Here is a 24693-nt window from a genome sequence, read left to right on the forward strand (position 1 = left end):
ATAATCTATGAAGAACGATTAAGTTATCGAATACCGGATGCCCCGAGGCATCAGTCGGTATCCGACTGAAGTTCTCACTTAGGTTATTTATTCCAAAGTTGCACTCACTCTCCCTATTGGGGCAAAAGATTTTGTGTAATGGCTATGTGTTAAACCCAGATGGAATATAACCGCCTGGGAAAGAAGCTCAAAGCACCCGCTCTAATGGCCGGCTGTGCACTTGGTTTGGGGCAATCACCATTATGATTGATTGGCCTAAAAACACTCCATACTTCTCCTAGTATTAAGTGTTTCTAAGCCAATCAATCAATTTGAAATAAAACCAACCACACAGCCGCCCACGGGCAAGAGCACCCGGATTCCAAATTGCCGCATGCTTTTTTAAGATAGGCAAAATACTAAATAATTGCAAACATACGCAAAATTCAAATTTCAAATTGAAAAATTCAAACACAAACATATATAAACACCGACTGAGTCGGAATACTTTGTTAATATTAAAAAATGGCACAAAGGCCAGAATAAGTGTTAGCCGGAATCACATCCGGTGAAGAAACCAAAAATTAATTGTTAACCCAATCCCATGGTTGGTAAAGATACAATTTTACACGGCATACAAGCCGGCAAAGAGAATGGTTGGCATACTGCCGCAGAAAGTAAGGAGGCCCGCCTAAGGCTGAGGTGGATGCTGCTGCTCCGGCTGAGTTTGGCTGGTTTGGCCTTCGTTTTGCTCATCCGCCGCCGGCTCCTCGTTATCAGATACTTCATATCCCTGCTCAGCAGCCCAATCTTTGAAGCGAGGCGGTGGAGCATCACCCAGTAGCTGGGCATCATACAACTCAGTGGCGTAATCATACCTTAGCTTATAGACCTCAAAGTCTATGTCTGGGTAGAGGAGGCTCTAAGTGATCTTCAGCCGGGCCAGATTATCACGCTCATTCTCCTCCGTCAGCCGCTTTTGCTCTTGGGCTAGCTCGTCCGACTGCTTGTTTCGCAGATTGACAAGCTCAACCCCTAGGCGGGAAACGTCTGCTCGAAGTTGAGTGTTTTCTTGATCAGCCTCTTCTAATTCCTTGAGTTCTGACTTGGCATCCTTCAGTTTCTGATCAAGATCATCAGCCCGGCTGTTAGCTTCGTCGTTCGCAGCCGTCAAACTCCGGATCAGCTCCTCCTATTTCAACTCTACTGCTTTAATCTTTAAATCACACATATAATTAGCATATTCAGCAGAGTTGAGGTTTTCAAGGGCCCTCCGTTTGGCGTCATTTACCTCTTCCTGTTTCCGCCTGAAGGGGCCCCGGAGGCCATCCACTCTCAGCATCACCTGAGAAAAGGGAAGTCGGATTATGAGTTACTTAGTAGAATTAAAGGTAAAAGATATCAAGGTTGTGGGATTCCTTACCTCAGCCAGTTGGCCCATTATCCGGTCGAAGTCCACCACCTGCAGATCAGGTATGGAGTTCTTCTCTGACCGGGTGAGGGTCCTCATCATCCGTTTTGCGAAGCCCACAAGATTCGGCTCGTCGGATGTCAGATCTGCATCAAAAGCAGTACTCTGTGAGAAAGAGGCAGCATAGTTGGCATTCATCCGTTGTCGGCTGCTGACTGAACCCCAGAGGGATCAACCTTAGTCTTGACTCTCATGAAATCAAGTGGCCAAGGTATTTCAATCCTTCCCTTACCTTGGGTATCCGGATGGGGCGCAGGCTTCTGCTCCTCCCCAGGTGTTGCCGCACCGGCTGCAACATTAGGTGGCTCGCCACCCTTCGATGCCGTAGAGGCATCCGGCGCTTTCTGCTGTGAGCGCTCTGAGCTTTCGCTCAGAATCTTCATCGCAGCAGGAGATTTACCTCCGGTCGTTGGACGATCGGATTTGGCAGCAGAATGTGACTGGGGAGGGGGGTCCTTCCTCGCGGCCTTTGCAGCCAGAGCTTTCTCCAGATCATCTCCTTGCCTTTTGAGAAGCTTGGAGAAGGATCGTGAAATTTTCTTTGCGGAGTCCTAAGAAACAAACAAGGGTAAGTATACCCAACCGGCAAATTGTCTTAAAAAAATATGAATGAAAATGTATACACACAAAAAAAGTCAGGCGGTCTTACCCCGCCTTTCTTGGACTCCTTTGCATCGACGGCTGCTTTCTTGGCAAGCGCAGCCTCTTTGTGCAGCAGCGCCGCCGACTTAGCCGGTGTCTTAGCCGGATCGACCATCTTCAAGGCGTCGGCTGCATGAACATAATTCAAGGTTAGAAGAAATTATGGCAAGTTTGCAATAAAAATAAAAATAACAAACATTCTAGATGTAAGGTATTCTACCCTTGGGAAACATGGTACTCAGCCCGCAGGCGGACAAGAAGCACTCGTCCTTGAAGAAGTCCGGATGGGGGATCCAGTTCTTGGGAACTATAATGTGAGTCCCATCCCCCATGGGCTCAGTTGTTGTTTCAAAAAATCCCGGCTCTATTATTTTCTCCCGGGCCTTAGTGGATAGCGCCGGGAGGGGGCACTTCCTGCCTAGAAGAGCCGACTCAGTGTTATACCGGCGCAGTGTCCGGTTATGTCTCAAAGTTGGGGAAGAAATCAAGTAAAACTTATCCTTCCACCCGGACCATTTGGACACTTTGTCCAAAGTCATCAAATATTGGGGCAAGGTAGTCAGAGTATACCATGCCCCATGGCCGCCTGGGGCCTTGCTCAAATAATGCATATGAGCGAAGGCGGAAAAGCTTGGATTTATATTTTGGAACTCGCAGGCGGCGATGTAGCTTAAAATGTTCACCCACGAATTGGGGGTGAGCTGCCAAACTCCTACATCGTACCCCTTTAGGATTTTCCTAATCCCGGGGTGGAGGGGGAACCGGAGGCCGACTTCGATTACCGCCTCGTAGCAGACGAAGTAATGGTCTGCATTATCAATATCATCGTTCCAGGCCATTACAGCGTCAGCCGGAGGAACGATGATGTCCCAGCCCCTTCCAAAGGGGTGCTTTTCTTTGAAGGCCCTAAAGCCGCTATTGAGAAGGGCAATGTTACCCGGCAGCATCCGGGTCCGTTTGGGGTTGGGGTTGTCAGCGACCTTAGGTGGTTGCTGATAGTCAGCCGCAAAATTATCTTGGTCAGAGCCGGAAGATTCGGCCCTTGACCCTTCGCCGGCCTCAGCATCGCCGGCTTCATTAGAGGAGGCGGTTCCCTCGCCGCCTACCTCTCGTACCCCGGAGCTCCCGGAAGTAGAGGGAGCCTCTTCATCGAAACCACTCTCCTCCAAATCCCTCTATTCCCCATCGGGAACAACCTCATCGGCTGGCACTTCTATAGTACGCCTGCTCCTAGACCGTCTGTTTCGTTCTGGCCATTGTGTCCTGCATAGACACAGAGAGGGAGGAATTCGGAGATGAGCATATCGATTCCGACAGTCCAGAAAAGGCACCCCCTGTTCTAGACTCAGCCGTTCCGGGGGACCGGCTGAGTGTTATAGGCATTGCCGAGTGAGTGGATTGAGAACTCATTTATATTTTCTAAAAAACTAGGTATACACGCGGAGAAAAAATTGTATACAAGTTGAAAAGGAGAAAAGCTAAAATGGTACAGGCGATTACCTTACTTTTACTCTGAAAAATCTGAAAACCGCTACAGCCGGCAAACCGGGTGTTGAACTTCTAGCACACGAAAACTTGAAACTGCTTTGATGCAGACGGAGGCAGAGAATTTCTCTCTAGAAGCTCTCTCTTTCTCTCTCTAAAAAGTCAAAGTGAGCGTAAGGTGAGAGAAAGGGGGGGGGGTAAACTTCTATTTATAGAAGGTGAAAGCGGGGGGAAACTTTGATTTGAAATTCAAATTTTACTACCCGTTACTGTTCACCTTTGAAAGGTGGACACGTGTCACAGGCCCCACGTGATATGCACGTGCGCCCTGTGAGGGGCAAATGTTTAGGGTAAAAATACCCTTGACACGTGGACCAATGAGAGGAGGCCACGTGTCGAGCTCAGGATGGCCCACGTGGCTTAATATCCTCTTGACACGTGGCCCCCTTAGATATATCTCTGAAATGGCGGTCTTCAAGGACCCAAATCCCAAGAAGCGCCGTAAAACGGCGCATCCCACTGAAATTTAGGTCAAGTGACCTAGACAGGGGCACGTTCTCCAATGACCCTATAAATAGGGAGATATTTCCCCATTTTAGGGACACACATTCAATCATTTATTACACCTACATTCTCTCTCATCAGAGAAACACCTGAGCTTGGAATCTAAGCAGATCCCCACCTAAATTTCCGTACTCTTTATTCCCTTTCAAGTTACTAACTTGATCTTCGGAGGCGGAGCTCCAACCACCTGGAGTCTCCGTTGTTTTGCAAGTACTACTCAGCCGGACCAGACTTCGTGACGTAACTCTCCCGAGAGACAAAATAACCCAAAACAATAATAATAATAATAATAATAATAATAATAACAACAACAACATTAATAATAATAACATTAATAATAGTAGTAATAATAATAATAGTATTAATAATAATAATAATAATAATAATAATAATAATAATAATAATAATAATAATAATAATAATAATAATAATAATAATAATGTTGAAGTCTGCTTTGCTCGGCTGGCTCTGCTCTGCTATCATGAAATCTGTTCTACTCGCTGAAATTTAATCTGCTCTACTCTGATGATCCCTGCTCTGCCAGAAGGTCAAAATAACAAGGCCCAATTCGATCCTTCCCACACAGGCACACACCAAACGCTCCCATAAAAGTCGAGTACGGAGCACGTAACAACGTTAAGGCGGGAAACTCAAACTCTTTCACCAAAAAAGAAAAGGGAACGAATGGAAGTGGAGGAGCCATGGGAAGCCCTTGACACTGACGACATCGACCTCTCAACCTCCTCCTCCACCTCTCTCCTCCGTCGCTGCACCACTCAACCTTCCCTCTCTCTCCTCCCACCGGAACCACCGCAACAACCGCCGCCGCCATCACCCACCACTCGCCGCCTCATTCCTGGTCCTGCCGCCGCCATCCAAGCCGCTATGCACCGAACCAATCGATTCGATTCGACTACTAATCGAAATCAGTCCCTTGAGATTTCCACTCAGGAGTACATTCGTAGGGTTCAACAAGATTCTGGGGAAGAATTTTCCCGTAATCCTTGGCTTTTTGTCCTAGATGTTCTTCGCACTCATGGTAATTTCATTCTCCTTTTCATTTTAATGGTTTTCATTTTTTTTTTTTATATTGGTTTAATTTGATTGATTTAGGGTTTATTGTTTTTTGCAAAATTAGGTGTGGTTGATATTACCCCTTTGAGTGCTATCAAAAACTGTGTGAATGCTGATAGATTTGATAAGGTATTGAACTTTATCTTTTAATCTGTTCAAATATGCGGTGATTGGTTTGATTAATTTTTGATTGGAATGAAGATTACTGTAGTAGGCTGCATAAATTTAGCCTGTTCGAGTGTAAAATGAACTTTCTTTTTAGTGATACGTAGAAAACAAGTGACTCTTTTGAGTTTTAATTTTAGTTTGATCGAATCGAAACATAAAACCAATCTACCAGAAATGGCAAAAATTCAGGGATGATATGGGTTGTTGTTTGTTATTTGTAACTCGCTATTCTTTTTCATGGAATGATGTATGCTATTGAAACAACTTGGTTGTTGTATACTCGATTACTTGGTTTTCAATCAGCTTCCGCCTGAATAAGAGGTAGACTAGTTAGAAACATCAAATTGAGCAATGAAAATAGGAATGCTAATTATAGTTGCTTATCCAATTGCCCTGAGCTGATTTTTGCTCTTTTGGTCGCTTTTCACACAGCTGACTAGTTTATACCCTTTATTGCCATGGTTTGCTTTTATTTATAGGTTGTTGCAATTGTGAAATCTTGTGCTCCAAATGGTCTTGGTGATATGATGATTACCCTTAAGGTATACACACGGTGTTTGTCCTCACTCCCTTGCAGATTGTATATGTCCTCGTCATTTTGGATATCTCATTTGTGTATATCTGAGTTACTTTGGAGTTTGGACATTTTTGTATCTTTAATTGTTCATTGGAACTTGCCATGTAGGATCCAACTGGAACAATTAGTGCTAGTGTTCATGGGAAAGTCCTCAGCATAGGGGAGTTTGGGAGATTGATTACTGTTGGCTCAGTTTTGATACTCCAGAAGGTTTGTTCTTAATAAAACTGCTGAATTATTTTTTTTTCTTTTTTTGTACTATTCACTAATTGATTATTTTAACAAATTGAATTGTGAACTAGTAACCAAGCCTTTTTATACTGTTATCTGAAATTTGGGAGATGTTTCCAGGTTGTTGCCTTTTCCTCTTCATGCACATCTTGCTACCTAAATATTACAAGAAGCAATATTGCTAAGGTATGCTCAAGTGATTGATTTTAAGAGTGCGGTATATTTTTAAACTGTTTGATACTTCGATGTAAACTTGTATTGATGATGCATCATAAGAGGCAAACAATTATATACAAAGTTTCTATTTGGAGGAGATTGATGAAAAGTTGAAGAGACCAAATGAGGAAAATAATTTCAAAGGGAATGGGTGTGAGAAACAGCTCAACGTAAACCAAAGATAATTCACACGGCTGTCTTGTTGAGATTTCATATAATAGTCTTAATTCAATTAAGCTTTAAGAGTAATCTGTTCTACCATTTTTAAGTTATAACAAGGTACTCCGGATGACTACAAGAGAATGAGAAATATAGTTTTCATGCCACAAAAATCGCGAATATATTATTTGTAATGTGCCAAACGAAAGTGAAAGTGACTTGTTTAAATAACAAGGACATATGAAAATTAGAATAGTTAAGGAACAACGTTACATTGGTATATGATTAATGGCTCCTTATGAGTTTCATTGCACAATTTTAGTATTTCAACTCACTTTGAAGTTGTTGCTTGTTCTGCATGAAGGAAATAAATTGAACTATGAAATGTATTTGTAATGAAGTAATTGGGGCCATTGGAATCTTTGGCATCAGCCCACTGAACTACTTTTTCGTTTATTCTATTGCATCCATTTGAGTTTGTGAAGCATGTATGCAATTGTTCTTGTGACAGCATGTGAACTTGTGTTAATCTAAATATCTAATTTGCTTCTTAATATGGACTGGAATATATTCCAATATTTGTACCAACACAAATCTCAAGGCACTCCAATGTCTCACTGCAGGTGGTTTCTGTAGATTGTGAAGTCCATGATTTTACTGAAGGTAATCTAGACAATTATCCAGTTACCATTTATCGGTGTTTCCTCTTTCTGAAATATTTGTTTCTGTATAGACATCTAGGAGAACTATATCATACTGAAATCACCGTGATTTTGCTGTTCTGAGAGCTGCTAATATGTTTGTGTCTTATTAAAGCGCTCTTTGTTTCTTCTCACTGCTTTAATAAGCTATCTGCGAGGGTTTTTGTAAGAGACTTTTGGTAGCCATCCAGGAAATATTATTACAGTATGTGCAAGTGTATATGACCTAAAATATGATATTGTCTTTAGAATCTTTGATAATAAACTAAACTTTATGGGAAATATTGTTTTTTGAAATGTGATTTGAGGCTACTCATATTGGATGGGGCTTATGTTAAATTTTAATTATTGTCTCTTCCCTGTCATCTGTCTATATTCTGGAGATTTCTTACAGCTAATGCTGGTTTGACCTATTAAGCCTTGAGGTAATGGGAGCAAGAAGATTATTCTTTCCTAACACAATTCACATATGATATGCTTAATAGCTGTGTGCTGCAGTTGTAGAATTGCCCTTAATCTTCATCAATATTTTTCTTTCCTTTCTTATATATATTTATAAAAATCTTCTTCCTTGAATTGCCAGATCTGCTCTTATGTTTTTCTATGGGCGTCTATCGTATGATTCCCTCACCATTAATAGCATCGTCATGTTTACTAATAGTTGAGTTTATATTTCTCTCCATTTGCCCAGTCATTTATCTATAACATTTGAAAATGGCTCTAGCTTCAAGTTATTGTACAAAAGGGGATATTTTTGCATTAATATTCATTTTGACACTATTACCCATGATCATTTTCAAATCTTACATCAAATCTACTTTTAGAAACTAGAGTGTGATTCAGGACAGGGTCCCCTTGTGCTTTTTTACTCTGATCTTATATACAATAAGACTTTGAGTTACCTTTCCTTGAGGTGCTATATATATAATTTGCTTAGGTCATTTTGTTTATAGTATACGGCAGAAACTTAGTGATACCGGAAAAGAATTCAACCCTGGTATCTAAAAGAACTGGAATAGTTGTCGGAGATGTGCAGCGGAAAGGAAAATCAGTAATTGTAGAGCTTACTGAAACGGAGAACTGTACGCAGCCTAGCAACCTCTGTGGCGACAGACAGGTTGAAAACGCAGCTGATAGAATTTTCAAGGAGCCCATTCGTGCTGATTCAGTTGATAATGTCCATAGTGCTATGGGGTGTTACAGTCAAAGGCAGGGAGGAAATTCATGCAGAACCAGCCAACCAGGTTCTGGCTCATTGGAAGGCATAGATAAGAACCTCCAGGACCCTGACAATAATGAAAATTGCAGGCAGGTTAGGGAATTGAGTTCTGCTCCTTGCATGATTGGGAACTTGGGTGATCAGAATGGGCAGGCAAATGTTGCTCAAGACAAAAGGCTGCTGCGAGGAAGTAACTGTAACATGAGCTCAACTGAGAAACCCAGCACTGTTGTGCATGCTCCTCTTGTCACAAGTTCAAGGCTGCCTAATAATGTTGATGATCTTGACGTATGTGATGTTAATAGTGTTCATAAGCAACAACAGCTCAGGGGTATCAGCTCTGCTCCAGGCATGGTTGAGAACCAAGCCAAGAGAAACATGTCTGAAATACTTGGTGGTCTAAAGTCAATGCAGCAGACAGAAACTGGGGCTAATTCAATAGTGGTTGAGAAACAAGATGATCAAGAGCCTATAGGATCAAATGGGGTAAAGAAGCAAAGGGTGGCATTAATATCTAGAGCTGCAGTCCAGGAATGGACGGATGAACAGCTATGTATACTTGACATGGATGATGACTGAATATGTTTGTCATTTTCTGGTACGATAACAATTTGATGATCCCACAGGAGCTCTGAGGAGTGACAGCTTGTCTATGAAGTATGGACTTTCCTAGAACTTGAATCACCTGTACATGATTTTTAGTTTGTGTTCATGTATAGAGAGCAGGCTTTTCTTAGAACTTATATGAGATCTGAGCTTTTTTAGTTAGGATTTGTACAGTTCAAGTGTGAGTTTATCACTTAGGCCCTGTTTGGTTTGATGTAAAAGGTTTTCATGGAAATTGAATTTTCCATTTTTTCCCAATTTCCTTTGTTTGGTTTGTTAAGGGGTGGAAAACAATTTTTCCAAGGGTGGAAAATTCCATCCTTAATGATGGAAACTATTTTCCTTCCCAAAACAAGGGAAGCCACATTTTCCTCTCTTCCTTACCTCCTTTTTTTACTTCCCTCTCATTCATCCTTACATTTCCACTCTTATTTTTTATTTTTCTTGGACTTTTCTTGTATGCAACCAAACAAAGGAAAACTAATTTGTAATAGTGTTTTTCCTTGAAAATATGTTTTCCATAAAAACTAATTTTCCATTGAAAATGTTTTACATTAAACCAAACGGGGCCTTAGTCTACAACTGGTTTCTACTAATACCACTTTTTGCACTAGTTGAACTGCATTAATACTTTCAGAATACTTTTCAAAGCTCATTCCACATTATTTTATTGGTTTCAAACAATGGGGACTATGAGGAAAGTTATAGCAGATCTGCGGCGCACATGTTACCCGGCTTAAAGCTGCAGGCGATTTGTGTTGCTGGTCAGAAATGATGTCTGCCTTACTCATCTGAGTTCCACACTGCACATCTTACATTAGCTTTGCACTCTGTTGTGGAATCCATGTTATTAGCCTTTGTTGCCCAGGTTTTTGTAGTCATGTAGAATGGGATGCATCTTTGGACCAACGGATTTAATAGATCCAGGTCAAGAGCTGTCGGAAAATTTGCCCAATGGAATTCGTGTTCTGTGGTATCAAAAAGGTACAGTAAATGTTAACTGCAGAATACTTGTCAACTTGATGTTGATTAGCACCCATGTTTTAAAATTTTATAATTTTGTCTCTGTGCTGAGAGGCCTGTTTATTTATTTCATCATTTTGTTTTCTGATATGGTTAATAACATTGGCTATTGATAGATCCATTCATTATAAAAAGTGCACCATGTATTTGAGACTGTCATCTGGAATGGGGCACATGGTTCATCTGGTTGACTGGCTAAAGAGACGTCCAGTTCTCTCAGAACCACACTTCAGTGCTTCAGATAATAATTGGGGACTAAATCAAATGAAGAAAATAATGGAAGACGAGGCTCCAATAAAGACTCCAAAAAAAAAGGCTCCAATAAAGACAAATTTTGCACTACATTACTTTACAATCTGGCCATTCCAAGTAAACTATGGACTATGGGGTACTCCATTTTTAATTTTTGAGTGGCTTTCATGAAAAAGAAAACAAAAATTATAACATACATACTAAAACCAAAAAAATAAATAAATCAAAAAAATAAAATCAAAAAGTTAGTTCGGGTTGTGTTCAATATAGGTTTACTAGATTAGGTTCTGTGCCATGCACGGTAATTTTCAATAACTATATTTAAAATTAACATTATATACTTTTGTATGTTACATACATTCATATCAATTGAATCCTAAAAAACAACAAAAATGGCAAGAAAAAATCACACTACTAATCAGCGATATGTGTCATCTTTAGCAAGTATTATTGAAGCTTTCATGGTGTGCTAATTGATTGAAATTCTTATGATAAGTTATTCAAGGAAATAACAAAAATATCATTTGTTGATTTGATATTCGCATTTCATTGTTAAGCTTGTAGCTTCTATTACATTATTAAAAAAAAATCAAGAAAAAAATTAGTAATCTTGTTGTAATAAATGTATGTTGTACATAATTTATAACTTTAAAAAAATAGTCCATAACAAATGATGTTAAGGATATTATTTTCCATATTTTTTGCTTAAGTTTATAGTTGTCAATATATTTATTTTGGAAAGATACATCAAATCTTCAATTATACTTTGTATGTAATTATTACCTTATAAATATATGTAAAAAGATTTATTTTTGAAATTGAATTTTTTTCTAAAAAAAAAAGGAAAATTTGAATTTTGGTACCTCAAATATGGGGCTAATTGAATTTTCGCAACCATTTAAAATTTATTTTTAAATTGGTACCTCCAAAAACACATAAATGTATCTTTCAGTACCTCCGTCTTCATTCTGTTAAGTTTTCCGTTAGTAGGCCCATTATCTAATTAATTAATAATTTATTTAAAAAAAAAAAAAAAACCAGCCAAAGCCACCCCTCCCCTCTCCCCGTCAGCCACCTTTCCCCCTCCCCGTGCCGGCTGCCAGTGTCCAAACGTTCTCTGGTGATGGCGACTTCACCCCTCCCTTTCCCCCTGCCGATTTCCCTCCTCTTTTCCACTCTTGGTTGCCCCCGACATCACCCCTTCCCCTTTTCCCCCAAATCAATTTTTAGGGTTTTAGGGTTCAATTTCTTATCTCTCTCCTCAAATCATAAAACAACCTTGGCCGGTGGTCGTGGCGGTTGTGGCGTTCGTTTGTAGGTTTCGAGATTCGTGGGTGGTGGGGTGGTGGGTTTTTGGGTTCGTGGGTGGTTTGTTTTTTGGGTTTTTGGGTTCGTGGGTGGTTCGTTTGTGGGTTTCGGGGTTCGTGGGTGGTGGGATGGTGGGTTTCTGGGTTCGTGGGCTGTTTGGTGGGTGGTGGGTTTCGGGGTTTGGGGTTCGTGGGTGGTGGGGTTGTGGGTTTCGGGGGTTCGTGGGTGGTGGGGTGTGGTGGGTTTCACCGTTTCGGGGTTCGTGGGTGGTGGAGTTTCGGGGTTCGTGGGTGGTGGGTTTCTGGGCTTCGTGCTTGGTGGTCGTCGGCGGCAAGGCTGTTTTTTTTTTTAAATTTAAATTTTTTTTTTAATAATTTAAATTATTAAATAATTAGATAATGGACCCCACTAACGGAAAACTTAACGGAACATGGACGGAGGTATCAAAACCTATAAAGTTACACTTTGATGGGTACCAGAATAAATTTTTTTTTAAAACAGGTACTAAAATTCAATTAGCCCTATATTCGAGGTACCAGGCCAAAATTCAAATTTTCCAAAAAAAACCTAAGGACACACCAGGAGATGACACGTGTCATTGCTGGTGTGTCTTTTAGTATATATAGTTATTGATTCAGGTCAATTTATTAGAGTGAAACTGAGTTACTCCCTCCATTTTTAAATACTTGCTCCATTTCTCCATGTGCGGAGTTTTAGGAAAAATTTGAGAAAGTAATAAAATATGAAAGTAGTGGGGTAGGTGAAAGGATATAAAATTGCAAAAAGTAAAATTAGTGGTGAGAATTGAAGGAGAGAGAATATGAAATTAATAAAATATGATTTATGTTGGGTCCATTAGGTGAGAGAAATAAATTAAATATTGTAAAAGCTTTCTAAATAAGGAAATATAACAAGTATTTAAAAACGACCAAAAAAGGAAAGTGGAACAAATATTTTAAAACTAAGGGAGTATTATTTTTGATACTTTATTTCGGTCATTTTGAGTTTTGGGAAGTGTAAGTTTGGGTCAATTTGAGTATTGGGTCTGTTAAGGTAAACCATTCGGGTTAAAAATTTGGGTCAAGTCACCTTGGGTGTCGAGCAACTTTTTGATTAGGTAAAATTGAGTCTGATCACTTCGATATCTGGCCAAAAGCGGATCAACTCCACTTCAAGCCGGGTTAGATCACTTCACTATTTTGGGCCTAGTTTACATTATTGTTTCGGCTCCAATAATAAAATACACTGTAAATCAGTTGTGTGAAGTATAGTAGTATACCTTTAAGTGTCAAGAAATTGACAAGATTTATGTCAAAAGACTCAAAACAAGGAATAAATAAAAAGTACAAGTTGGAGCTGCTAAGAAGAGAAGTCAAGTTGTAAACACAAATTTTGAGTCTGCGAAATAGTCAAACTAAATGCAACAAATATACTTTTTATTAATATAACAGATTTGAGTACAATCTCTAATGTAATCCACTGATTCGATCTCCACGCTACGTCGTTAAATGACTTGATTTGTTGTAGTCGAAACTGGAATTCCTTGATAGAGGGCCGAAAAGGCTTGATCTCAATCAAGGTTGGTCTTCTAGAATGGAACGACACGTCCGATGCTTGTTGTTCTTCTTCTAGTTCTTGAGATTGGCTTTTAGAGAAGTTTAGAGAGGGTTTTTGAGTAGAGAGGTATTTCTATAGAGAGATTTTTCTCTGAATTTTTCATGTGTATGAAATGAGGGAGAAAGTTCTATTTATAGAGTTCTCCTAAGCTAGGGTTTCAAGATGGCCACTAAATGGGTCTCATATCCATTTCCACCTCCTTTCATAAATGACCCATTTAAATTAAATCAAATCTATTTTGTTGGACTTTATTATTAATTAAATGAGTTTAACTAAAATAAATAATACGGGCCAAAGTAACCCAGATTAATTATTTAGTCAATATACCCGAGTCAACAATTTGACTTTGACCCAAACAATAAGTAACGATACTTGATAAAATTTCCATGCCTACAAATTGCCCCCTCGAGATCGGTCACGGACACGATTTTGAAGTGTTTGATCGTGATCGGGCTCGAAATTTGGTTGACCCGATAATAATTATCGAGTAACCCCTCTTTTTTTTTTTTTTTTTTTTTTTAATTCTATCTTTTTTTGTGGATAATTAATATGAAAATCACTTTTAACAATCTTGGATATGATGTGATTATCAACTCCATTCTTGCCAAAATGATATTACGGACCATTCATTGCCAATATGATAATATAGAAGACAAAACATATCTTTTAATTAAGATATACTTTGTGAACAACCAAAAAAAATCTATCTCCTAGAAAATCAAACCAACTTCGCCACTTTATATTCACCTTGATTGAAGATAAATACTACGGAGTATGATAAACATCACTTCGTTGAGCTAACCGTAATATTTGAGTTTTATTCGAGAAGAATTATATCTCCAATTCTAATTTTATTAAGGATAGAATTAGACAGTTAAGGGTTCGTTTGACATTGTTGTGGTTTTCTGTTTTTTGGTTTTTTATTTTTTAAAAAGTATATGATATAATCCCTATAATGAATCAAAAAATATTTAAACTTATTAAAATCATGATAATTTTGAAAACTGACAACAGAAAAGTGGAAACACCTTTTTCTTGTTTCCTGGTTTTGATTTTCAAAAAAATAGGAAACTGAAAACAAAAAATGATGCCAAACAGACCCTAAGATTGAAAATTATCTTCTGAGAGCAAGCTTCACCATTAGCTATATATATGACCCCTGACATGTTAGACGAATCACAAATCATCATTGCCGAGCCATATTGAGCATCGTCAATCCCGGAAGCCTCGATATATCGGCCAGACGTACCTCATACAACGATATTGTTGGAGCATTGACACCCATCTGACCCCGCAATTGGTTCGACATCAAGATCAGAAGTACAACACTGCCACCTCTAGTCTCATATCGTCACTCCGCGCTACAGAGTATCGACGCCTGAGTCCTTGAAACGCCACGCCACGACGGAGTTCACCATCGGAGTCTTGACCGCCTCACGTCGGAGCTGCATTCGGGCCCAGCCGCCACCGGAATTTCGACCACCGCCGCACATCGAAGCAGCGTTTGAACCACGCCGCTACCGGAACTTCGACCACCGCACATTGGAGCTAAGTTCAGCCTTGTGCATCTTGATCGGACAAGAGTATAGGGACTTGATACTGGGTATGCCTCGAGACTTGCTTGAATTGCTTTAATAGCTCTTAATTTTGTGCTTCAATGGCTTTTTGGACAGAAAATACGGAGTGGTGAGGTTGGAAAGAAAATACGGAGTGATGAAGTGGTGCATAAAGCACTTCTTTATTAATGTCTGACACCACACTTTTTCTTTTTATTTTTTTATTTTTTTTATTTCATAATAATATCACGATGATCGTGATTTTTTTTTTTTTTTTTTATTTTTTATTTTTATTTTTATTATTATTATTATTAAATGATACCATGATAATCATGATATGCTGAACTAAAATCACCAACTTTCAAGCCACGTGACTTACTTCTTTCTCTCTCTCTCTCTCTTTTTTTTTTAATTTTTTTTTACAATTTTTTTTTTTTTTTTTTTTTTTTATATTAAACTTTTTATTTTTATTATTACTATGATGATATTTTGAAGGAGCACTCGAGGATGACTTCTTACGTGTGTCTAATGGAGCTGCAGGTCCAGATGGGATTCATTTTCCCACCTTTCGCCCTATGACTGGAGCTTTTGCAGAGAATTGGAAAGTGGAACATCCCTCAACAAGTCTAAAACACTGGTGGAGAGAGGTCTTTGAAGGGTCGAATAAGACGCCCAAGGAGGTACTCCAGTCATCGCACCATTGGTCATCTACAGAAGTTAAGGCATTGGACACACTCTCCGCACGCATATCTCGCAGGGAAGTCGCCAAATGGGGTTCGAAGTTACTCATTGGAGCTGAATTCTCACACATACCTCAATACTGGGAATGGTTGGAGGACATATTGCAACACTTCAGACACATGCTTACAAGCACAAATATCCTTGACGCTGTTTATGCCTCTATGTTCTGTTACGAACGCAACACTCCATACATGCAAGCTTTTTGTGAGATGTGGAGCCCAACGACCAACACACTACTTACTTCAGCGGGTGAAGTCTCGATCAGTTTGTGGGACTTGCACTATCTCAGCGGACTCCGAATAAATGGGTCTTTCTACGACTAGGTCGTCCCATCTGCCACGGAGTTAGAAGGGTATGACCAGAACGACTCTTTGTATCTTCCTTATAGTTGCAAGTACCTTTTCGCGGCTTATCAACACATTGCCGCAAAGTCACGCGGAACTCATGTTAAATTTGATAGTTGGTGTAAATTTTGGTTTCGTGGTGCTTCGAGATATTCGACTTCTTCTAACGACAGAAAGGCTCACATATTTCCCGTGCCTATGACCACTTTTGCTACCGTGAATGAGACTTTCCTAAGGAACGATGATGTACATGAAGCTTTTACCATCTTAGGCATCCCCGAGTGTAGGAAATATTTCAAGCATTACCCCTAGCTTGAACCCCATTGTGATCATACACTAAAGTACGGTGGCATCCAAAGGGAAGGAAGATAGAGCAAAAGAGTCGCCAACAAGTTTTAGGAACTTGTAAACCGTTCACGAGGTGAAGGTTACACCCCTTAACAATCAATGAGATCGTCAACTCCAATAGGTCTGGAACCATGACTGGTAGTTCGGGGGTGAAGGTACAAATCCAACCTAAAAGAGATTGAACCTGCCCTAATAATAGGCCTCTACTTTATTCTGATCGTATTCATATGCGCTTTCTGACTAACACACAATCAATAGATTTATCCTAAACCTGTTTAATTTATGTTGGTTGAATATTAATGCACAAATAAAACTATTATTGGCGATCACTTGAATTATAATCAAATTAACCCTAAATAAGGTTATTAATTATTTTATTGACAGGGTAAAGTCGTATTCCCTAATCAAAAGTAATTACCTAAGTCCTCTAACTAAAGTAGATAGGGAAGTAGGGTCGAATCCACAGGGAAAAAAGTCTTTCTACTCCTAATTAATTATTATAATCTAAATTATCGAGGTAACCAATATTGTTGTAAATAAAGTCTATACTACGAAGATTAAAATTAGAGAAAATAAAATAGGGAGAAATTAAATATTAAAAGACCTAGGGCATAGGTTCACTAATAAACAATATTCCAGGGCAAATCATAATAAGCAATCATCAAGCATTGATTAATCAGATTATAAAGGGCTTTCGCTACGTATTATAATCACAGAGTTAATTTACCGGTATTAAATCTCATCTGTCGAATCTCGACTTAACCATTTATAAATTAGCCCGCCTATTGAAACTAAGCCCAAACATCAATTCTCATCTGTCGAATCTCGAATTAATATTGCTAAACTCATACAATTAAATCTGGCCAAATCTAATTGCATAGCATTAAATCAATCAATAGGAAATTAACCAAGCATTGATAATCAACAATCACAAATTGACTCCTTCATAATATTTATTACATCCCCATAAACCCTAGAAATAAAACTACTCAAGCATCATCATAACTAAACTAATCAAATAAATAAAGCAAGACATAATCAAAGAAGTAAATAAAATAACTGAAATTAAAAGAGAAGAAATTGTTACCAAAAGAAATCTGGATTAATGAAAGTAATTAAGAACAAAGTTGAGAGAGAATTTAAGAGAGAGAAAAATATCCTAAGTAGAGAGAGAAAATCTAAAAGAAAAGGTAAATAGAATTTACGTACATAATTCGTACTTAAACCCTCCTAAAACAAAACTAATCAACTCTAAGAAAAACACGCGCCCGATCGGGCGAGGGGCCGCCCGATCGGGCCCGCCTTTTTACTTGCCCTTGCTTGGTATGCCGCGCCCGATCGAGCTTACGCTCACCCGATCGGGCGCGCTTCTTCCTTGAGGGTGCCTTTGCGCGCAGCCGCCCGATCGGGCGTATGCTTGCCCGATCGGGCCCGACTTCTTCTTCGAGGTTTGGATTTCGATTGGGCTCGATTCCTCGGCCCAATCTAGATTTCCTCATTGGGTCCTTAATCACCGGCTCTCACCGATCCTGGGCTTCAAGAGTGGTCGTGTCCTTCTAGCTTCCGTAGTCGATCCATGAAAACCCGGGAAAATGCTCCAAAAGTGCAATTTCCTGTAAAACTTAACTAAAACTATGAAAACACAAATTAGTAATAAAAGTGGCCCTAAAGAGCCAAAAACACTACTAATTATGACCACGGGACGGGGGTAAAACACTATATAAATTAGACATATCAAACTCCCCCAAGCCAAACCTTTGCTTGTCCCTAAGCAAAGAGCTCATCAATGAACATATAAAACATGCCTCATCCCAATAACAAAATCAAGCGCAAACGATTCAAGATAAATCTAATGAACATGCTTCAATGTCAATCAATCTCATTCATCTAATTATCCTTCATCCCCAACAATTGTCAAGTAAAGCAAACCACGTGAGTATATAGAATTCAAGACTAGTGCTCACACAATCAACTCTCATTTATGTGGCGAGTAAAAGATGTACTCGATCGCTCTCCAACCAACCCCTTTATTTGTGAACAATTCCCTCCCATCTCACACTCTCGTGTGTTTAAAACAATGAACGCTCAACCTACTAGTCGACTCGAAATATGTCAAGTCATAACTTGCATTGATAAACAACACTTTCACATTCATACAACTCTATGCACAAAGGTCGGAAGGTCTTTAAAGCTTGTAATGTAAGGTTAGGATAAAGGGTAGGATAAATTTAGGAAAATGTGAGAGTAAAGCCATGCTTAAGGGAGCCATATCTTAATAAAACCCAAGGTCACAACAAGTGATGACCAAAACATCTCCAATCACAACTCAACTCCACAAAAGTTCACCAAACAATCATATATATAAGACAATCCCAACACTTACATATTCACTCACAAAATATGATAATATAGAATAGAGTGAATTAAAACAAACTTTGAACCACTTATTTTTTTCTTTCTTTTTTTTTTCAAACTTGAACTCTTTTTTTTTCTTTTGAATTTTTTTTTTCTTGAACAACCTTCAAATAGAACATTTGAACATATGAAACAACTTTTTTTTTTCCTTTGCTCTTTTTTTTTCTTTTTACCTCATATTGGAAATTTTCAACTTTGTAGCACAAAACATTAATATTTTCCAATCATAATATCAAAGAACAATCACTCTTCTTTTATTCCCACATTGTGCAAATGATATGCACACCACAACTCCCTCACCTCACTAATTAATAGCTCCCCCAAGCCAAGCTTGGGACTAGTAACCAATGGGGCTCATATAGGCTTGTAATGTGCCTAAATAAACAATAAAAGGGCACAAGCAACAACATGGGTAACAAGAAGGGAACAAATGAATCTAATATCGTCTGAAGGCTTCCTAAGAGAAAAAATTCCTTCGTCCTCCTCAATGTGCATAATATTGAGCTATATAAACATTACTAATAGTTGCAAACCAATACTCAAATTCATTGACATACCAGGAACTAACACACATTCCTAACCAAATCAACTAGTCAAGCACTATATTCACAAATAGTTTGCAAAATTGACGCATGTTTAGGAATCCAAACAATTAAATTTCAAATCATGATCAACAAATTCACAAAGCTCATTATCATATACCAAGAAGCAAAGCAATATTTTCTAAGTATGGGATACAGGGAAGCATGATTTACAATTCATTGGAACGTATTTTTGATTTTTTTTTTGTTTTTCAAATTTTTTTTGTATTTTTTTCATAAAGGAAAGCAATAAAAACTACACTAGGAAAGCAATAAATAGAGAAGAGAGAAAGAGAGTTACCATATATACAAGAAATCTCCCCCCAAGCCAAATCAAGCAATGCCCTCATTGACTTGGGAAGGTAGCTAGGAAAAGCTACTCCTCATCATGATCCATCCTCTCGTATCCTCCTCCATAGCTCGAGCCGGCACCACCCTGGCTCGTTCCAGCACCACCATAACCCGAACCACCTACAAAGTAGCTAGGGTTCACATTTCCCCCCATACCCCCAAAAGGAGCGTCACCCCCATATCCATGGACTGAAGAGTAGTCCACATAAGTACCAAATGCTCCGGGGGTGGAATACCCTCCTTGGGGATATTGGAACCAGTCGGGAACTAATGCCTTGGGGGAAATAGCCCCTCGGCATGCATAGTCATCATACATGGGGTATAGACCTCTCCCAAGGTATCTCTCTATGTGACCTACCCGACTATCCAAGGTGCTTAACCTAGAATCTAGGTTTTTCACCATGCCCTCTACTCTCCCTTGCCCCATCTCTATACGGTCCAATTGGCTCCTAAAAGCTGAAAAGTCATAAGGGGCATTGGGGTCGACGTTATAGTCGACCGAGGAGGTGGGTATGCCATAGGTGAAGGGTGGAGGTGGTGGGTAGTGTGGTGAATGGTGTTGGGGGGAATGGTCTTGGGGAGATTGGTGGGGTTGTGGTGAAGGGTGAGGTGCTTGAACCTCGCCTTGACCGTTAATCTCAAATGTGTAAGAAGGTTTCCCCTTCTCAAATTTGGTCAAGGCGGGGTTGGGTAAGGTAAAGGCTTGGTCTCTCCTACCCGATTGTCGGTGGACTATCCACCAAGTGTCACCTCCCACGGGCTGCACCCAGTTTAGGCTCCCTAAATAAGCTAGGTCCATGAGGTTTGAGCCCGCCACTTTCCTATGCCCATCCGGGTTCCAACCTAGGTGTTTGATGGCAATATGGGTCACTAACCCCCCAAAATAGATAGGTGCCCTAGACCTACCCGCTTCGGCCGCATTGGCCGCCCTTTGAAAGTGATTGGCAATCCTATGGGGTATGTTTAAATTTTCAGCATTAGGGATTACATAGGAAGCCAATAATTCTAATTCATCCCTCCTCACATTTGCCGGTTCATGCCTCCCAAAAATAGTGAGGCCGGCAAACCTTTGCCAAAACTTTGGGACGAGATGTTGAATCCACGTCTCTTTGGTGTGTTGGAGGTTAGCCAAACCCTCCCCAGTGAGTCTCTTGTAGACCACGACAATGTGATCTTGGGAGGGTTCGATAGGTTTATCCGATTTCAATTCAAACAACTTCCCAAATTCTTTAAGAGTTAATCGCACATCGTTGTTCAATAATCGGAATTGCACATGACTTATTATAGCATTCATTTTAATAACATTAAAACTAGAGATAAATTATAATGTTAAATAATCATATGTATCATGGCACATTTGAAAGAAACCACTCATGCTTATACCCTTAAACAATTTTTCTACATATTTATCAAGACCTAATCTAGATAATGTAGGATGATGAATAAAGCGGGTTGAGATTACCTGTCTATCGATGAGATTTAGCATCCTTGCCCGTTGTTCCGCCGAGGTGATAACAACCTCCTCCCATCCCGGTACTTGAAGCTCCGGGTCGACCATTGGTTGTTGTTGCCTCGAACTTTCGCCCCTTTGTTGTCTAGAACACTTTGAAGCCATTTGTAGATGGAAATTTGGGTATTTGAAGCTATCTATCTCTAAGGGTTAGAAGAATTTATGAGAGAAAGTGGGAGAAAGTGGGTGGAAAATGTAGAGGAAGGTGTGAGGATTAAGAATATGTGAAAATTTTAAGGTTTTGATGAGTGAATTTGAGGAGATCTTGGATTGAAAGTGAAGTTGAAGGTTTGAAAATGGAGGTTTTAGAGAGAGAAAGTGTGAAAGAGAAAGAAGAAGTAAGAAAGAAAAAGAAAAGAGAAAGGGAGAAGGAGGAATAAATCCTCTGGATAAAATAGGTGCGCCCGATCGGGCGAGCCTCGCCCGATCGGGCGAATGTAGTTCATGCTGATTTGTAAGGTGCGCACCCGATCAGGCGACCTCCGCCCGATCGGGCGCGAACACGAACCTGGAAATCGCCATTTCGTCCGCCCGATCGGGCGAGCTTCACCCGATATTTCTTTTTTGGCACTTGTAGACACCCATTTGTGTCTCCCCAAAACCAAACCCAGTGATGAGTACCTTTCACGTCGAATCATAATCGAATGAAGCGAAAGTGTGGAAAGTCTAGTGTTGCGGACAGTTTTTAATTCTTTTCTCTTCTCTCTGTTTTTGAAAACTTATTTTAAGAAAATAGTCAATCCAGTTTGGTTGGCCCATGATAAGGATCCAATAATGGTGTAGTTGGATGGGGTTTGAAAAGACCTTTCCAACGATATATTATAAGCCCAATTCCGATGAATATCGAGGAAATTATGGCCAAAATACTAAACTGGGTCCGATTTGGTTTTTATATGCGGCCCAATGATCTAGAGGAGGGCCTATTATTAATTATCATTCCTAAAGCTATTAGGATTGATTATAGTATTTTAGAATACTCTAGGAGGTTCTTTTAAATCCTAATGGAGTTAGGATTGATAATTATGTTTTAAAGACTTTGAAATTGAATAAAACTACTCCTTTTAGGAATCCTTGTTTTGTACGAAGTGGAATATATTCAGATTTTATTTTCGTGCCTCATAATATATATCCAAATTTTATATGGTTGGATAGATCTTGAAATTAGCTTTCCAATGATATATTATAATATTAAATCCGAGTTATAACGAAAAAGATATGATTGAGACATGAAACTTTATCCAAAACTAACACCCTTCCACTATTTTGGGCATATCTTGTTATATACAAAATATTTTAATCTGATTCTAATTGGGTTAGAAAGTATACTTGAAGAGCTTTCCAACGACATATTATATGCCTTATTTGGACTTCCGGATCAAAAGATATGATAAAAACAAAAACGCGTGAATTTCTGAAATCAGCGCCTGGCGCCATCTATTGGCGCCTGGTGCTAGCCATTGGCGCCAATTAGCTGGTTCTGGCGCTAGCTTTGTTTTGCGTGCGCCAATCTCGTTTTGCGTGCACCAAGTGCTCTGTTTTGATATTTTATCTTTTTGGATGATTTCTCTATAAATAACGTATTAAAAACTCTGTTTTCATTCATCTGCATTAACCAACTCTCATCAAGATTTTCTTGATTATTCTCTCTCTCTCTCTTTTTCTAAACTAGCCTTTTCTCAAATACAAAATTCCGCATTCGCAAGACTTAGATACACCTAGCCATATTCGAAGTTGCCTTCGCTCTAGACGTGAAAGGTTTAATTTCTGAGGGTTTGGTCCCAAATCTCTCTTTCAATTATTTAATTTAATTGTTTGTCTTATTATTTTCCTTGAAGTTACTAACGTCTGTATTTTGTTATTAGAAAGAGGTGCGAGGCATCAAAGTAAGTACTTTAATTGATTAATTGATATTATGATGTAGAAATCATGTTTATATTGTTATTATGATATTCCTAGTATCATGTCTAGGGTAACTTTAATATTAAACATGATTGTTACGATGCTTCCTATGTTCTTCCTAATATTTATGATTGTTAATATCATGTTAGGGCTAAAGATTTGATTTTTATTGCTTAGTGACATGCTAGGGTTTGTTATTAATCTTGTTAGTATCATGCCTAGGATCTTGCTATTATTATGCTTTAATATTAATATGAACATGATTATGATTATAATTGTTATAATTTATGATGATTATGAATATTATTATTATTATTTTGATGATGATTATTTTATTTATGATTATTATTGTTATGATTATAATTTTATTATTCATGATATTGTTTATTATTGTTGCTTGATATATTTATTGTTATTGCTTGATCACGCCTTTTATGCATGTTTAAAGGAATTTGTACTTGTAATCACGCTTAATAAGATAATTAATAATCTTGTTAGGGTTAATGTGATTGTAATTTCAAGTGATCGCCAATAATAGTTTGTTTGTGCATTAATATTCAACCAACATAGATGAAACAGGTTTAGGGTTAATTCTATTGATTGCATGTTAATCAGAAAGCGCACATGAATACGATCAGAATAAAGTAGAGGCCTATTATTAGGGCAAGTTCAATCTCTTTTAGGTTGGATTTGTACCTTCATCCCCGAACCCTTATTTGGTTCTAGACCTTATGGAGTTGACGATCTCTTGGATCGTTAAGGGGTGTAACCTTCACCTCGTGAACGGTTTACAAGTTCCTAAAAAACTTGTTGGCGACTCTTTTGCTCTATCTTCTTCCCTTTTGGACGCCACCGTACTTTAGTGTATGATCACAGTGGGGTTCAAGCTAGTGGGTTTAACGCTGAAATTTATTCCCCACAGTTTTTGGCGACTCCACTGGGGAGGATTTCTATTTTAATTCCTAAATTTGTTTCGGCAATGATTTAGAATGAGTGGATGAGACTCGAAAAGTTCTAAGTATTTCATGTGCGTAATTTTGATTAACATTATTGTCATATGCATAAAAAAGTTCTCATTGGAAAGACCATCAGTAATAATGAGTTAAAAACATAGGATTTTACGCGTAGGAAATTTGAGAAATATCTTTCACAACTAGGACTGAAATAACACCGCGCGAAACTGGAAAATTTTATCGAGCACAGAAAGCTGCTGAGGCATGTGGGAAGTAGCGTCAAGGGCCAGAGCTTGGCGCCAGTATTTTAATTGTAGCGCCAGACGCCAGTATTGGCGCCAGGCGCTACAGTTAAAAGCTAGCGCCAGACTCTGTTTGCTGGCGCCAATTTCCCCCAATACCGAGCCAGAAATATGCGTTCTAATTTCGACCGGTTTTTCGTATTGTTTGCTCGATCCTACTTCCTGATTGAATTTTTTCTCACTTTTCTGAAACCCATATGTGTTCTACATATGGACATAACCCTCTGGGAATTCATGCTCCATCTACCTGATTGAACGCTCCGTGCAACAAAGGGTACATCCGAGATGTTGAATTCACCAAACCATGGAAGCGAGTTTTTTCTAAAGCTCGCGGTGTCCCATCCACTCGCGCCAACCCTTCACGGTTAGGCTTCCGCGCGGTGCATCCGGAAAATTAACCA

General features: G+C 39.1%; 1 protein-coding gene across 1 annotated transcript; it reads left to right on the top strand.

The window, feature by feature from the left end:
• The first annotated feature begins 4765 nt into the window (after positions 1-4765).
• On the top strand, positions 4766-9067 carry LOC145627031 (uncharacterized). Its single transcript, XM_081679439.1, has 7 exons — positions 4766-5180; positions 5280-5344; positions 5863-5925; positions 6069-6170; positions 6312-6377; positions 7190-7229; positions 8221-9067. Exons 1-7 carry the CDS (start codon positions 4826-4828, stop codon positions 9063-9065), a joined length of 1536 nt encoding a protein of 511 aa, XP_081535565.1. The 5' UTR covers positions 4766-4825; the 3' UTR covers positions 9066-9067.
• The last annotated feature ends 15626 nt before the right edge of the window (positions 9068-24693 follow it).

The sequence above is a fragment of the Chenopodium album genome, chromosome 4 (genome assembly GCF_948465745.1).
Source record: "Chenopodium album chromosome 4, dcCheAlbu1.1, whole genome shotgun sequence".
Classification (NCBI taxonomy): domain Eukaryota; kingdom Viridiplantae; phylum Streptophyta; class Magnoliopsida; order Caryophyllales; family Amaranthaceae; genus Chenopodium; species Chenopodium album.